This window comes from Azolla caroliniana, unplaced genomic scaffold (assembly GCF_043228905.1).
Source record: "Azolla caroliniana isolate FFs.n. ecotype wild unplaced genomic scaffold, voAzoCaro1.0.p SCAF_11, whole genome shotgun sequence".
Classification (NCBI taxonomy): domain Eukaryota; kingdom Viridiplantae; phylum Streptophyta; class Polypodiopsida; order Salviniales; family Salviniaceae; genus Azolla; species Azolla caroliniana.
The window spans coordinates 13617859-13632167 of NW_028230446.1; the positions used below are offsets into that span (position 1 = coordinate 13617859).

At 37.9% G+C, this 14309-nt stretch overlaps 1 protein-coding gene across 1 annotated transcript in view; it reads left to right on the plus strand.

Annotated features, from left to right (window-relative positions):
- The window catches only part of LOC147857845 (uncharacterized), a 30844-nt gene extending 16963 nt beyond the window's left edge, over positions 1-13881 (plus strand). The window contains exons 2-14 of the mRNA XM_087327568.1: positions 3782-3899; positions 3986-4079; positions 4139-4316; positions 6953-6990; positions 7065-7153; positions 7973-8040; positions 9436-9745; positions 10213-10325; positions 11210-11275; positions 12772-12862; positions 13091-13158; positions 13309-13346; positions 13443-13881. Coding sequence (XP_087183694.1) covers positions 3782-3899; positions 3986-4079; positions 4139-4316; positions 6953-6990; positions 7065-7153; positions 7973-8040; positions 9436-9745; positions 10213-10325; positions 11210-11275; positions 12772-12862; positions 13091-13158; positions 13309-13346; positions 13443-13647 — 1476 coding nt within the window. The 3' untranslated portion in view covers positions 13648-13881. The remainder of the gene's footprint in view (positions 1-3781; positions 3900-3985; positions 4080-4138; positions 4317-6952; positions 6991-7064; positions 7154-7972; positions 8041-9435; positions 9746-10212; positions 10326-11209; positions 11276-12771; positions 12863-13090; positions 13159-13308; positions 13347-13442) is intronic.
- Positions 13882-14309: the final 428 nt, after the last annotated feature.

Genomic DNA, 14309 nt, shown 5'->3' on the forward strand with positions numbered 1-14309 from the left:
TCGTCCTCCGTCGGGCCCTATTCTAATTTTCGTCATAGATTTTGGAAACGTAAGTTGAAATCCGTGATCGTCTCGGTCGGCAGCTGCTTAATTGTGTAGAATTGCCCAAGGATTTCGTGTTGTGGCACCCTCCGATGAAAGAACCGCAAAAAGGTAGACTACAACTGGTCGAAGGTCATGATTGATGGCAGATCCATTTGCGAATGCCAAAACGCCGCTCTCCCATCCAATGTTAACCCGAACCCCATCATTTTGGATTGGTGCGCTATTGCCTCAGAAAGGCTCTGCGCCATGTGGTTTGCATTCTAGACATTGAGGAACATGTGAATGTGGGTTGCGGCGTCGGTTTCGCCGTTAAAGCGGGGATAGGCAAAGGCCATGTTAGGTGCTACGACGGGCAAGGAAAGACCACAATGTTGTTGTGGTGAGCACGCTTCCCGCGTATCGCCGAGGTATTTGGAGAGCGGGAAATCACCTTTGTGGTCCCGACAGGTAGTACTGAGGTCGCTGAGGCGAGGCTTTTGTCATGCACGTTCCTCTGCCTAGCGTGTGATGGACCTTGTGATTGGCCGGTTTGGTCGTGTTGGTTCTCTGGGGCGTCTGCGGCTAAATATCCATTCGTCATTGTTCGTTTGTGAGAAGACACAAATTACCAAGCGTGCCAAAAGTGTTGCCGATTAGGAACACGGTCTATGGTCAATCCTTCGACCTAGACCTCCAAGTGATTGTGTGACAATGAATGGTAGCGTCTGTGCGTAATACTTAGTTGGATACTTCCCGTAACCTAGCAGCGTATAAGGGAGACAGCTACAACCGAGCTCCTTAAACAGTGAGCTAGCGCACACACCGTTACTCACTCCTACGCTCTTTAAGAATTACAAACACACAGTAGATTAACCACAACTACACACAGATATCAGAGAAGATAGAACTCTATTACGATACGCCTTTTACATTCCAAAATTACACGCTAGCTCTATCAGAGGTATTTTGCCCTTTATATACCCAGGCAGGGTCTTTTAGCCGTTCACGCTTCCCGCGTGAACCGTTACATGCGTTACAATATTATTCTATTCCATATTACTGCGCTCTTGCCCGTCGATTACTATTCCGGCAGACAACAGCAAACTACAAATCGACCAGCGATTGTCAAGATGGTAATAGACCATATTCAAAATATACACAGAAGAACATCACCTCCCTTTTGTGGTATTGAGATTTATTGGCCAGGCCATTGAGATGTTGTAACAATTGGATGCAATCATCCACATGGAAATATAAAGGTATTTGATTCAAGAATAGATATAAAATATGGCAAAGGTTGTATAGTCAACCTCATAAAGTAGGAGATAAGATACTAGACTTTCTACATGTTGATCAATTAAAGAGATAAATAAAATTTGAAGAAGGAAGCGCAATCTCACTCCATCACCACCCCCATAAAAGCAAGGAGAGAAGAGGTGTTGCTCTCTATTGCATTTCATGTTTACTTAATATGAGCATGAATATTTATATGTCACCTTTGTATCCCCCTTTAATATGTAGTGTTTACTAGAGTAAACTTGAGGTTAAAGTGCTATTGCCAAGCTATTTAAGTTTGTTAGTTAATTACAGAAAGTCATCCACTATGTGGGTGTCCGAGCCCATTTCAAAGTGTAGGAACAAAGAAGCCAACCTCTTATTGTTGAATTGACGTTTGAGTATACAAACAACAGCCATTGGGAACCCTTACAATACTACCTAAGAGGCCAGGTTCCTTAGACAAAAGGACAAACTGTTCCTTGTGTTTGGCCTCTAATGGCTAGCTTGCCATAACCGTCTAATCAACTATCCTTGTGGCTCTCGCATAAGTTGAGTGATAAGGAGTGGAAGACACCATTGTATGACCATGACCAACCCTTGACAATCGCAATGGCTCATTCCTTATCACCCACCTCAACTACCACCTCTAGTCACATTGGTTGAGGCAAGCAACTTAAAGTCAACTTTGATTCCCTACCACTGTTGATAAGCTATGACTACCAAAAGGAGGGCCATAGTTGTAAGCCTATGGGCAGATAACTTCAACTTGTAGTCTTTAGACGTTTTTAATACTATTGAAGAAAATCTTTCAAGGAAAAAAAAAGGAGGGCCACATCAATGTTTCCTACCTAGATTGACCTTCAGATTATAAAGACAAAGAATTGGCTCAACATTTTATCAATGCTTGTATCATATATGTCCTCTAGGTCACAAATCAATAGAAATATACAACCAAAAAGACTAGATGGAGCAATATACGGTCCGCCATCAAGCACAACACTATGTCCAAGAAGCAAAAATCAATAACATCAAATATACTGTCATAGGAAAACACGTTTCAAGACACTTCTAGGGTGTGGGAGTGCAACATCACCCACCATGGGGCATTGGCCCCACAAAGGCAATTTCAATCAACCTCACATAGCTAAAATAAGTTGTTAACACAATTGAGTTGTCCTTGGCTTATTGCCCCTTATTGTCCATTTCAATTCAATGACACACTCAAGCCCTACCAATGCAATTAAGATGTGGCTTGTGACTCTACATGAATCTAGACTATCCACAACAAGATGGGCAACACTTTGCCACTAACCAATCCTTGGTGATGGAGCACATCCGTCAACATATGGTTCTCTTTATAAACCAAACTACCAACCAATGAATCATGGACGAGTAGTTGTGAAGTTATCATTCTTCAGATAGCTATGACGTCCTCGATATTGTGATCGATGGACCCTCTCATATCAATGTCAGAAGAGAATTGATGTGCTAATGCCTTGGTCTAACTAGATGGGTAAAGTGTCTTTTTTTTTTTACTAGAGTGGTGGACATGAGCTCAATACAAACACTTCACCTAATTAAGGACCTTTGGATCCATGTTGATGGTTACCCATTCCAAATGTCCACATTCATGTAGCACTTGGCTCTCTCCCACCCACCGACACCCGTGAGTTCGTGTTTTGGGTCGGGGTTGGTTGGGCAAGCCAGGCAATCCAGTCCATGTCACAAAGAAGAAGAAGCAGAAGAAGAAGAAGAAGAAGAAGAAGAAGAAGAAGCCCCCCGTCACAGTCACAGTCACAGTCTCCAATCCAACCAACGAACAAGTAAAGACTTACTGAAAAACCCCACAGACACATAGACACAAATTCATAATACTTAACTTAATTACAATTTATAAGTTATAACTCTTCCACATAGACATAATACTTAACTTAATTATAAGTTATAACTCTTCCATAGAGACATAATACTTAACTTAATTATAAGTTATAACTCTTCCACTGATACATAATACTTAACTTAATTATAAGTTATAACTCTTCCACTGATACATAATACTTAACTTAATTATAAGTTATAACTCTTCCACTGATACATAATACTTAACTTAATTATAAGTTATAACTCTTCCACAGAGACTTGAGAGAGAGAGAGAGAGAGAGAGAGAGAGAGAGAGAGAGAGAGGAGCCATGGCCATGGCAGAGCGCGTATTGACGAGCTTAAGACGTACCAGGTAAGGTTCCTCTCCTCCTTGCATTCTAGCTATGGCTTTTCTTTCCTTCCTCTGACCTCCGCAACAATTAATTCATCGAATTCTTCTTTCTTCTCCCCGTCTTCATCGTCGTCGTCATCATTAATGTCTTCTTTCTTCACAGGTTTCTGCGAACCCTAGCTCCTCCTGATCAGGTTTCTTCCTTTCCCCCCCTTTGCTCCTAGTAGACCGATTTTTCTGTAAGGCTGAGCTCAAGATTTGTGCCAGCCCCAAAGGAAAGTTTTGCAGGATCTGAAGATTCCATTGAAGCTACAAGGTGGGATCAACTTCAGAAAGCTCCTCTCTCATTCTCTTTCTTCTTCCAGTGCTTCCACCAATGAAGAAGGTAAAAAATTCCATCATTTCTAATTCTGTCGCTCCCTTCAAATGCTGCACTGTCGTTTCTTCTAATAATTATTTATCTTTTTTCAGGTAAGCAAGGTGAACAAATCACGTCTAGCTCCATTTCCTCTACTGCCACCATTGATGAAGAAGCTATATTCATGATTATGTTTTTTCTTTCACAGTTATTTCCTCTAACATCTGTGCTACTATTTTTTTTTTCTAATTTCAACTATTCTTCTTTATTCTTGCAGGTAAACAAGGTGAACAAATTGCCTCTTCTGAAAACAAGGATTTGGAAGATTCTTCATTGGGAATCGGTAAAGCTTCTTCCATAAGCGAAGCTTCTGAGGATGCATCCACCAGAAATGAAGCAGAACCTGTTTCAAACAACACTGTAGAATTCGAAGCTTCCATTAAGGTGCATTTTCAAGGATGGATTTTGTCTTCCGTGCAATGCTAAATTATATGCTTGGATCTATTGAATACAAACTTCTATCGAGGTGTTAAGTGAGATGATGTGGTATGTGGATTTCAAAGCTTACATTAGGATGCATTTTTGTCCATGAAATGTGGAATTTGAAGGTTCCATTGAGATGCATTTTCATCCATGAAATTTTGCCCTGTGTGTGATGGTAAGTTACATGATGTGGTCTATGGAACCTGAACGTTCCTTATGATACTAAGATAAATGTTTCAGCTTCCATTAAGGTGCATTTTGTATATGAAATTTGAAGATTTATCAAGGCACATTTTCCTCGACATGTTTTTTCTTCTACATAATGGTGAAGCATATTTTTTTGGCTTCCCTTAAGGTGCAGTTTGTCCACAAAATATGATATGAAACTTTCATTAAGGTGTATTTTTATCCACTGATTTTGTATTCTATGCAATGTCAAGGTCTATGTTTTGGCTTTAGTTAATGTTCATTTTGGCTTCTATTAAGGGTCATTTTCATATGTAAATTTTTTGCCTTATATATTGTTTAGGCTGTGTTTCAGCTCAACTTGCACATACAAACCTACATCTGAGAAATATATAGCAATGCATGGCATATGATTCTATGCATGAATTTAGATGAATACATCTGATGTAAAGCTCCAAAGGATTCAATTGAAAGAGAAGTTTAGAGAATTCATATCCCAAAAACGAGTTGCAAGTTTGGATCTTGATTGTGGCCTCATCCTTGATTTTGTCCATTTAACCATTATTGAAAAGCCACCATATACAGTGCAGTTTTGGCTTAGCTATGATTTCTGTCAACCTACACTCATATCTAGTGCTCATGTTGATGGCTTAGAAAATGATTGCAATGCGTGGGAAATGAATGTGTGCTTGCTCTATGCAACTGCATACCTCACCCAGCAGCCAAGAAGGTGCTGGTAACCCTGCCCCAACTTCCACCCCTCCTCCCCTCTTCTCTGCCATCTTATCCATGTAATCCTCTATCTGAGCTTGAGATGTACCCTTATCACAAGTTTTGTGAAGGCAGCAGTGCTGAATCGTGCTTGCTCCATTGAAGTGCACCCCTCAACGAGTAGCCAAGAAAGTACCAGCAGCTGTGCCTCAACTTCCAACCCCTTCTCCTGCCAGCTTATCGATGTAATCCTCCATCCGAGTCTGAGATGTCGTATCATTATCACAAGTTTTGTGAAGGCACAGTGCCGATGAATGCTTGCTCTGTAGAACTGCATAACTCACCCAGCAGCTAAGAAAGTACCAGTAGCCCTGCCCTGACTTCTATCCGCTCCTCCCTGTCATGTTATCCATGTAATCCTCTATCTGAGTTTGAGATGTTGTACGCTTATCACAAGTTTTGTGAAGGCACCAATGCTGGTGCATTCTTACTCCGTAGAACTGCACACCTCACCCAGCCTCCAAAATAGTACCAGTAACCCTGCCCTAACTTCCACCCTCTCCTCCTGCTATCAAATCCATATAAACTTCTATCCAAGCTTGAGATATCATACCATTATCACAAGTTTTGTGGAGGCACCAGTGCTAATGAGCAAGTGGCTACTTTCCTTTCCATATGGAACATCAACCAGCTTGCTGAATCCTGCTGATACTGATTTCTCAAAGCGAATGGAGTTGGGGATCTCCTTGGACAGCCATGCCGTTCCGCCGCATGTTTGATCAGAAAATCTCCATTAAAAGTGTATAGTGATTTTTAACAGCCTGTCAACTTCTCCACAAATCCCTTCTGCAGTTCCTCATTTACTTCGAGTAATTGCTCTGTGACCTTCCAAAATGATTGGGAGAAGCTGATCTAAAGGCCGTCCTGAAGTCAACTATCAGGAAACCCTGGCACGCTCATGTTAGCATGATGGACATCACCAACTGTACCTTTGACATCATAATAGAGTGAATTCTGGAACTCAATCACAGTCAACAGCTCAGCTCTTTGCCATGCATGTCCTTGCCCAAAGCTTGTGACTGCTGAGGACCTACGGTTTTGTCAGAGAGTTCAATGCACCATATGCCTGTGTGTTAGCCAATCATCTATGAACTGCCTCACTGGTTCTAGTACGTGATCTGCAACTCTACCTGGCACGTAATCCCCCATTGTGAATATAACATGCTGGCCGACACAAGGGTTGGCATACATCACATCAAGGCGGACCCTTTGCCACATTGTGCAACCGCATTTTTGGAGGATTTGTGCCAAAGACGTTCATGAAAAATCATGAAACCATACGATAAAAAAGCACACATTTTGGTAATTATAGCAATAAATGGGACATGAATGAATATATGTTTGAATATTGAGTTCATTCACTAGTATGATGGCTCATGAGACCATGTTTATGTCACAATACACATGTGGTTAATCTTTAGAGTTTCGTGTGGGAAGGCTCTTTACTGCTTGAATGCAATTAGGTGTGGGCAACTAAGAAAGCCTACCATCTTTATTGCATGATATGAGGATGTGCTTCCTTAGCTTTATGTGACTTGGCACAATCCTTGTTTTCATGCACAAATGCTTGAAATTCCACTTACTGTTGGTTTTTCAATATCTTGATGCCATTTTAATCACAAAGTTTAATGATATTACAGGTTTCTGCTCCCCTTTTAGGACTGGTGATAGGAAGACGGTAAGTTCTTGCCAATACTGTTGGAAGTTAGCATATAAAGCACAGAACCACAATATATGAGATTTTTCTTGTAGAGGTGCAACATTAAACAGCATTCAGAAAGCTACAAAAGCTCGTATCAAAATCCCTCCTGGAAGAGAAGTTAGGAGCGGTGTTTCCTTAGGTAATACATGATTTTTTAGCATTGATTTCTGTGTCTGTAAATGGGTGGGGTTGGCTTATTTATACTGTTAGAAATTAGAATGAAAATGAAATGCTTATTCATCCTAAAGGATATACATTAAGAAAAGGAGGATGCACAATAGACCTGAAGAAACTCATAGATGCAACTTTCATTTGAGAATAAAAGCTTCTTAATCACGCATTTTCATAAAATCCTACAAAGTTATAAGAGCTTAATATACATTCTCTCTTGAAGGAAATAGTTTGAAGTCATCTAGCAAATTAACATTGAATATTTCTGTGCCTCCAAGTTTTGAGGAAGTGCTCAATACACAAAATTATAAGAGCTTAATATTCATCTCTACTAGAAGAAAACAGTGTGAAGTCATGAAGCAAATCAGTACTAAATATTGCAAGTTAACACCGAATATTTCTATGCCTCAACGTCCGAGGCAGTTTTCTACACAGAATTATAAGAGTTTAATATACGTCTGCTCTAGAAGAAAACAGTCATCAAACGAATTAGTTCTAAATATTTTTATGCCTTAACTTTTGAGATAGTTCTCGATATCCTTTGGAATTTGGAACAAAAGCCATTCTCGTTTTTATCTTTTCTTCTTGGAGCATATATTTGTGGTGTGATCCATGAATATTAGTCATGCATCAATAATGTGATTCTCTAATTCCCTCAGTAATATAAGGTTTCAAGATTATGTGAAAAATTAGTTCACATTCTTTTTTCTTATTATCAAATACTTTTATTATGAAGTTTATCTGTAGTCATACTCTTTCTTGAATGTACATTGTGGCTTTGTTGCAGATGTCAAGGGACCATCACAAGAGGCAGTGGATGCAGCGGTTACACGCATAAAGAATATATTGCAGAGAGTGTGTTTTCTTGATTTCTTTCTCTGTGGTATTTTTGCAAGGTTTCCAATGATGCACTCTTTTTGTTCATTCATTAGTATTTGGTACCTATTGAGCAGGTTCTAGGTTGTTCCTCACTTGCTGAAGTAGTAATGGAAATTTAAAATATTGTTTCTTGTATATACCATATCTTAATACAAGTTTTGACCTATTCTTGATCTATCTTGCACCTTGATGACACGAGTAGGGACGTCATAGTGATGAAGTCTCTAGTCCATGCTATGCATGAATTATTTGATGTGATATGGACTTCTTCAATTTGCACTTACCCCATCTTACATCTTTTGACATTTTCACTATTAGTTTAAGATTGATTTTTACTATTTTAGTTTTGTGACCTGCACTCTTGAATACATTGAAAACTAGGGATATATTATCTAGCAATTGTTTCTTCACATTTTTTCTTATTTCTGTTTGTTTTTCTTTCTTAAATCTCTTTTCTAGGTAGTGCATGTGGAGTCACTTATCAAGTCGGCACTCACCATGTCAAAATGTCTCATCAGTAGTTCGGAAGTTATTATCATTTTTTGGTTTTAATCACTCTTTAGCTTGCTTCCTCTCTCTCTCTCTCTCACACACACACACACACACACACACACACACAAGTACAATATCCGTAAGCCTTTAGAGCTCTCTTATATAGGAAGAGTGCAAATGTTGCAAACATGGTACTTGGAACCTCAAGTCACAAACATGCATTATAAGACCAACTGTTAAAGAAACTTTTACTGTTCAATCAATTGTCACACTCCTATTATTCAGATTGTAGATGTAATCCAATTATAGACATATTAACATGTCAAAGATCATGAACAGATGTACAAAAAGAATTCATAGAACTTGCAAATGGTGTTCGCATATTATTTCAATACTTGGGCCACTGGCAACAAAATTTCATGCAGTATAAGTTCTTAGGAGTCTAGACTCAAAAGGGCTTGACAATCCGTGATATTTTCTTCGCCCATTACCACTGCCACAAGCTTTTACAAATTCCTTGCACTGTTTCGGCCTCCTTTGCACGTTTATGAATTTTCTGTGGATGGCAATTCTTGCTTGTTCGAGAATTATATTTAGAATCATGAGTTTAGTTTCTGTAACGTTAACATTCTTGAGATCATGATTTTCAGAGTATTTGTCCTCATATGAGTCTTGCTGCAATATCCATTCATCAACACAGTCTTTGAATGGAAAATTAAGTGTCCCTGGTTCTCTTGCTCCTCAAACTTAATTGACCAACTCTTTGCTTTTGTGCATTTGATCGTCCTGCTGAATTTAATTTGTACTACTAACTTGCTTTGTATATGGATTAGTATTTAATTAGTCTAATTGATATACTTGCTAATAAACCTACTACAGGCAGAGAAAAATCCTTCATTGGAGTATAGTCATTTCATCTCAGTGCCCCTAGCTTCGCATCAAAACCTTGTGGAGCATGTGAGGAACTTTCGCGAGTCTGTACTGGTTGATGAAAAGGAGGCAAACAACTATGTTAGCTGGTTTCCGAAAACAGTCAGTAAAGAGAATTCCAATTTGAAAATTCCAAATTCTCTGAAGGTTCCAAAAATCAAGGGATTGCACATAATGGATCCTGATTTAGAGGGATTGTTCAGTGATGAGGACTCTTCAGATGAGGAAGAAGAAAACAACTTTGAATCAAACACGAAACGTAAGTTAGATTTTTCTACCAGAAGATGCATAGATATGTGATCCTGGTTTCATTTTATCATGTAATTGCTGATTTTCCATTTGGTCTATGTTTGACTACGTTTGTGATTTCAACCATGTTATTATTAACTATCAAGATGGATTGCATGGTTTTCAGAGATGCTTGGATTTGGAATGTGTAGATTTAATTGATAACTGCATCTTGAAGCTGTGATTATAGATATCCATGTTCTATGCATATAGGTTAGATTTTCCTCTTCAGACAGCCAAGGTAAAAATTACAATAGACGCATTATATATATTTACTCTCTGCATTGTACAGTGAAAGCTGTAGATTACGGAGGTCTCCAGGTGGCAATAGATGCATGGGGAAAATATTATTCTTAGATGCATGCACAGGTGGTAATACAAATATATCATTGTCCTTTTGTACAAAACTCTGAAAGATAAGTGATATGATCTTTGCAGGAAGCAGGATAAGGAGATCTTTCTTTGTAAAGCCAGAGACATTCCATTTGACATTTCTAATGCTAAAGCTGTACACTGAACAAAGTGTTCATTTGGCTGCTGAGGTTTTGCAGGTATAAATTGGATAATTTTACCTACATCCTTATGTATCTATTTATTTCAATGCATTAAGGTTTGGGTCTCATTAAATGAAAGGATTTGTGGTTTTGTTACCGTAAGACCAAAAATGCTTTTTGTCTGAGAGGTGCCACAACATAATAAGTGAGGGAATTGTGATCGGAAAATCTATGTTTTAACCTTTCTTTCTATTGAGTTCAAGGAGGAATCTTGCTGCTGTATGATATGAAAATTGTAATGGTATGCTCTGGTGATAGCGTAAAGCTATAGAGATATTTTAAAGTAACTATCCGAGAACTACTCACAAGGCTGGAAAAGAGATGAAGGTTGATTTATAGGGCTTCAAGCAGTTTGTGGGACAAAGTTCCTTTGATGGGATGGATCTTTGTTCATAGATTTAACCCCAGCAACTCTAGCTTAGTTGTAGGACAAAAGAAAGGCTGTAGTTCTGAAGCCAGCATACAATTTACTAGTATAAAACAGATATCATCTATTTGAGAACCTTCAAGTGAAATAAGTTGCTGAGAAATGTCAATGTCTTGCAAGGATTAACTAGAGAAAAAGATTGGTCTGCAGAGGTACTATTTAATTTTATTGATTTTTTTTGTATAGCAGCAGGCTCTAGTAAACGGTTTCTCTTGAATTGTTAAGCTTACATTTTGTACGTCCTCTTTATTCATGTTTCCAATGGATATTTTCATGCTAGTCATACTTCTTGCATTTCCCAGACTCTCTCTATATCTTTTTATTAAAGAGGTGAGTGCTATGTATATCTCTTGAGAAAAATTGAGACTGCATGTAAAGCTACCAAGAACATTCCTCTGTATGGATTATATTTGTTATATTTATTGTAAGTTTGATACTACATTGATTTGTATAGGGGGTACAACCCAAAGTATTGGAAGTTTTGAATGGGCACGAACCAAAGGTGCACTTGAGAGGCATAGTAAGTATCAAAATCTTTGGTCCTTGTAATTTAAAATAAAGTTTCTTTGATAATTCAAACTTGTTTGTTGAATGACTAGAGTAAATTATGATTTAAGATTACGTGCTGATTTACATACTTGAATAGTTAGGAAAAAGGAAGTTACTATCTAGAAAATGCTACATTGAGCTTTGGCTGTTGAGGCTTCACATTAGTCTCGATTAGGTATGTATTTATCATGTTACAGTTATCCTGCTACAGGGCGAAGGAAACTTCCATGGTTTATCCCATGTGTCTGGATATAGATATATAAGATACAAGGAAAAAAGTTGTATCATATGTAGATTTTGCATTTGAATCAAGGTGCAGTGCTTCATGGCTATTTTATTATATGAAACAGCAATGGTCTTTAGAATTGCACATAAATTTGTGACAAAATCTGAAATGTTTTGGGCATAACAGGATAATTGATTTGAAGTTTATTGTAGTTTTCTTTTCAATTTGGCTAATGTAGGCAACATTTTTTTATCATGTTTCTATTGATATTTGAACCAAAGATGGGTCATCTCTAAAGCACTGTTGGCTATTGTATTGTCTCCACAGGGAATGGGCTGTCTAGAATCATAATCACTTAAATCACAGATGAAACAAGCCCTAAGTCTTACAATTCAAGAATAAATTCAAGTTTTATAAAGTCTTTCTTCAAATGGACTAATATAGCCAACCTTTGATTGCTATCATTATTATGAAATAAATGTATGTTTTCCCTGAATAATGACAGTTGGACATATTCTGTTTGATGGCTTCATTCCCTTGGTCGAGCCCGTGATTCCATAGGCTATGCATGCTGAAAAGTATATGAGCTTCATATGTTTTACCTACTGCATTGTAGTAGTGGTCTCATTGTTCTCTCTGTTTTTGGAAGGTCTGCTACTCTTTGAAGCCTATAACCATCAGCAAATTCCAAAATTTCTGACACTTCAAATATTTAGGAAGCCAGTGCTTTGTTTCTCGCTCAAATTCTTCTTTGTTTTCAGAAATCCCCTGAAACGTCTGCAACTAATGTATAAAATATGCTTTATTTATTTATTCCATATATCTGACATTAAAATGAAACCATAAAGCAGAACTGTTGATTAGAATATATTATCAGATATTTTTCTTGTCAGTGTTTTTTCTTGCTTCCCTTGCTTTTAAAATCTCTGCATTCTGGATTCACCTATATCAAAGATCTTTGAAAGACAAAAGTTACAATTTATCTGGCTTGAGAATCCTAGATGTATAGATAACTGGATTCCTCAGTCGCTTTTGTTTTTATTTACTTTTTTGCTCATTTTTATTTATTTTGTTTTGAAAAACGAGACGCCATATTAAGATATAATCTCGTTTGACCTTATAGGCCATTTTTGCCTCTACAAAGATGTTAATATCTTTATTTTTTTCTCCTGTCCTGAACCTTTACCTTCTGGCTATATTCTTATTCCATGCCTTTATTTTTATTGTGGTGTCATTTGTAGGAAAATCTACGAGGGAATCCTGCTGAGGCACGGGTGATATATATGAGAGTACATGAAGTCAACCCAGACAATCCATTTCATCGAGCTTGTTGTATCCTTATGTAGATTATGTCTTAAAAAAATATTACTGAGGTTAGAGTTAGATGGATCAATGCACATGCATGAGAACATGATGTTCTGCTGAGTTTCTCTGAATGTGCACAACAATCTTTATTTGTTGTTGACCTCCATATGGAGAAATTATGAAAAGGACATCCTTTTTGGTTACTTAGACATTAATCGAGCCATACTATATTTGTGTACCTTAAGAAGAAAACAGATGTGATAAGGGATGCATTTATAGATGCTGGCCTTGTTGCTGCCAAGGACAGGTCACAAGAAGTAAAGGTTATTATAAAAACATAGGAGGCCTCAGTCTCTTTACTTTTTATACGTCACCCAATTTTTTGTGATTTCTCACTCTGCCACTTTGCATTACAGATTAGTATGTAAAAATGGTTAAAACACTTCTGACTATTTCTATATGTCCAATTGCAGCTACATGCAACATTAATGAATGCAAACTATGCCCCAAGGTGAGATGCATACTTGAAACCTGTTTTGTAATTTGTCATAATATTGCCTTTTTGCAAGTCCTAGAAAACATGAGCAATTATTTGTCATGGCCATAGATTGGATACAAGGTACTTCGATGCAAGGAAACTATTGATGAAACACCGAAATGAGGATTGGGGTGAATATACCATGAAGGAAGTCCACCTATCCCAGAGGTTTTTCTATGATCCAAATGGTTATTACCGGTGCTGTGGTTCTTTGGAACTACCTCAGTTAGTCTCTGACAATATCGAAGTGAAGAATGAAGCATCAGAGATTTAGATGAGGAATTGGAGTCGGTTTATGATTTCAAAATTTCTTACAAAGGAACTCAAATAGAGTGAATCATGTAGTGGATGTACATATTCTACTTTAAGGGATCAAACAACAATCTTGCACAGACAAAAAGCTCTACTTTGTGTAAGGGGTTTAACCACAATGTTGCACAGCAAAAGGTTGAAAAATCTTGAGAACATACTATTTTTCTCCTCTGAAACGGAGCTTGTTTTTGCTTAAGATTACTTATGCTACCTCAAGGCACAAATCTTTGAGCACCATAATGGTCACAAGGAAGTGTCTGTTTGTAATGGGTAGGATGGTATCTTTATCAGACTTCTCTACCTTTCGAGTTTGGAAGGCAGACTAGCCTTGCTGCTATGATGCATGGCTTATTGAAAGTATGGCATATGGTGTATGCCAACTCAAATAGACGCTGCTGATGTTGAATTTATGTTTAGCTGCTATGATCCATGGCTTATTGAAAGTATGGCATATGGTGTATGCCAACTCAAATAGACGCTGCTGATGTTGAACTGGTTAATTTATGTTTAGTTGGATGCCCTATATTGTGTCTTGATGCTCCGGTTCAGGACATTTTCCTTTTCTAACGTAGCATTTAAAGGTTTATGTTAATGTTTGATTGGACATCTAAAACAAGAAACAGT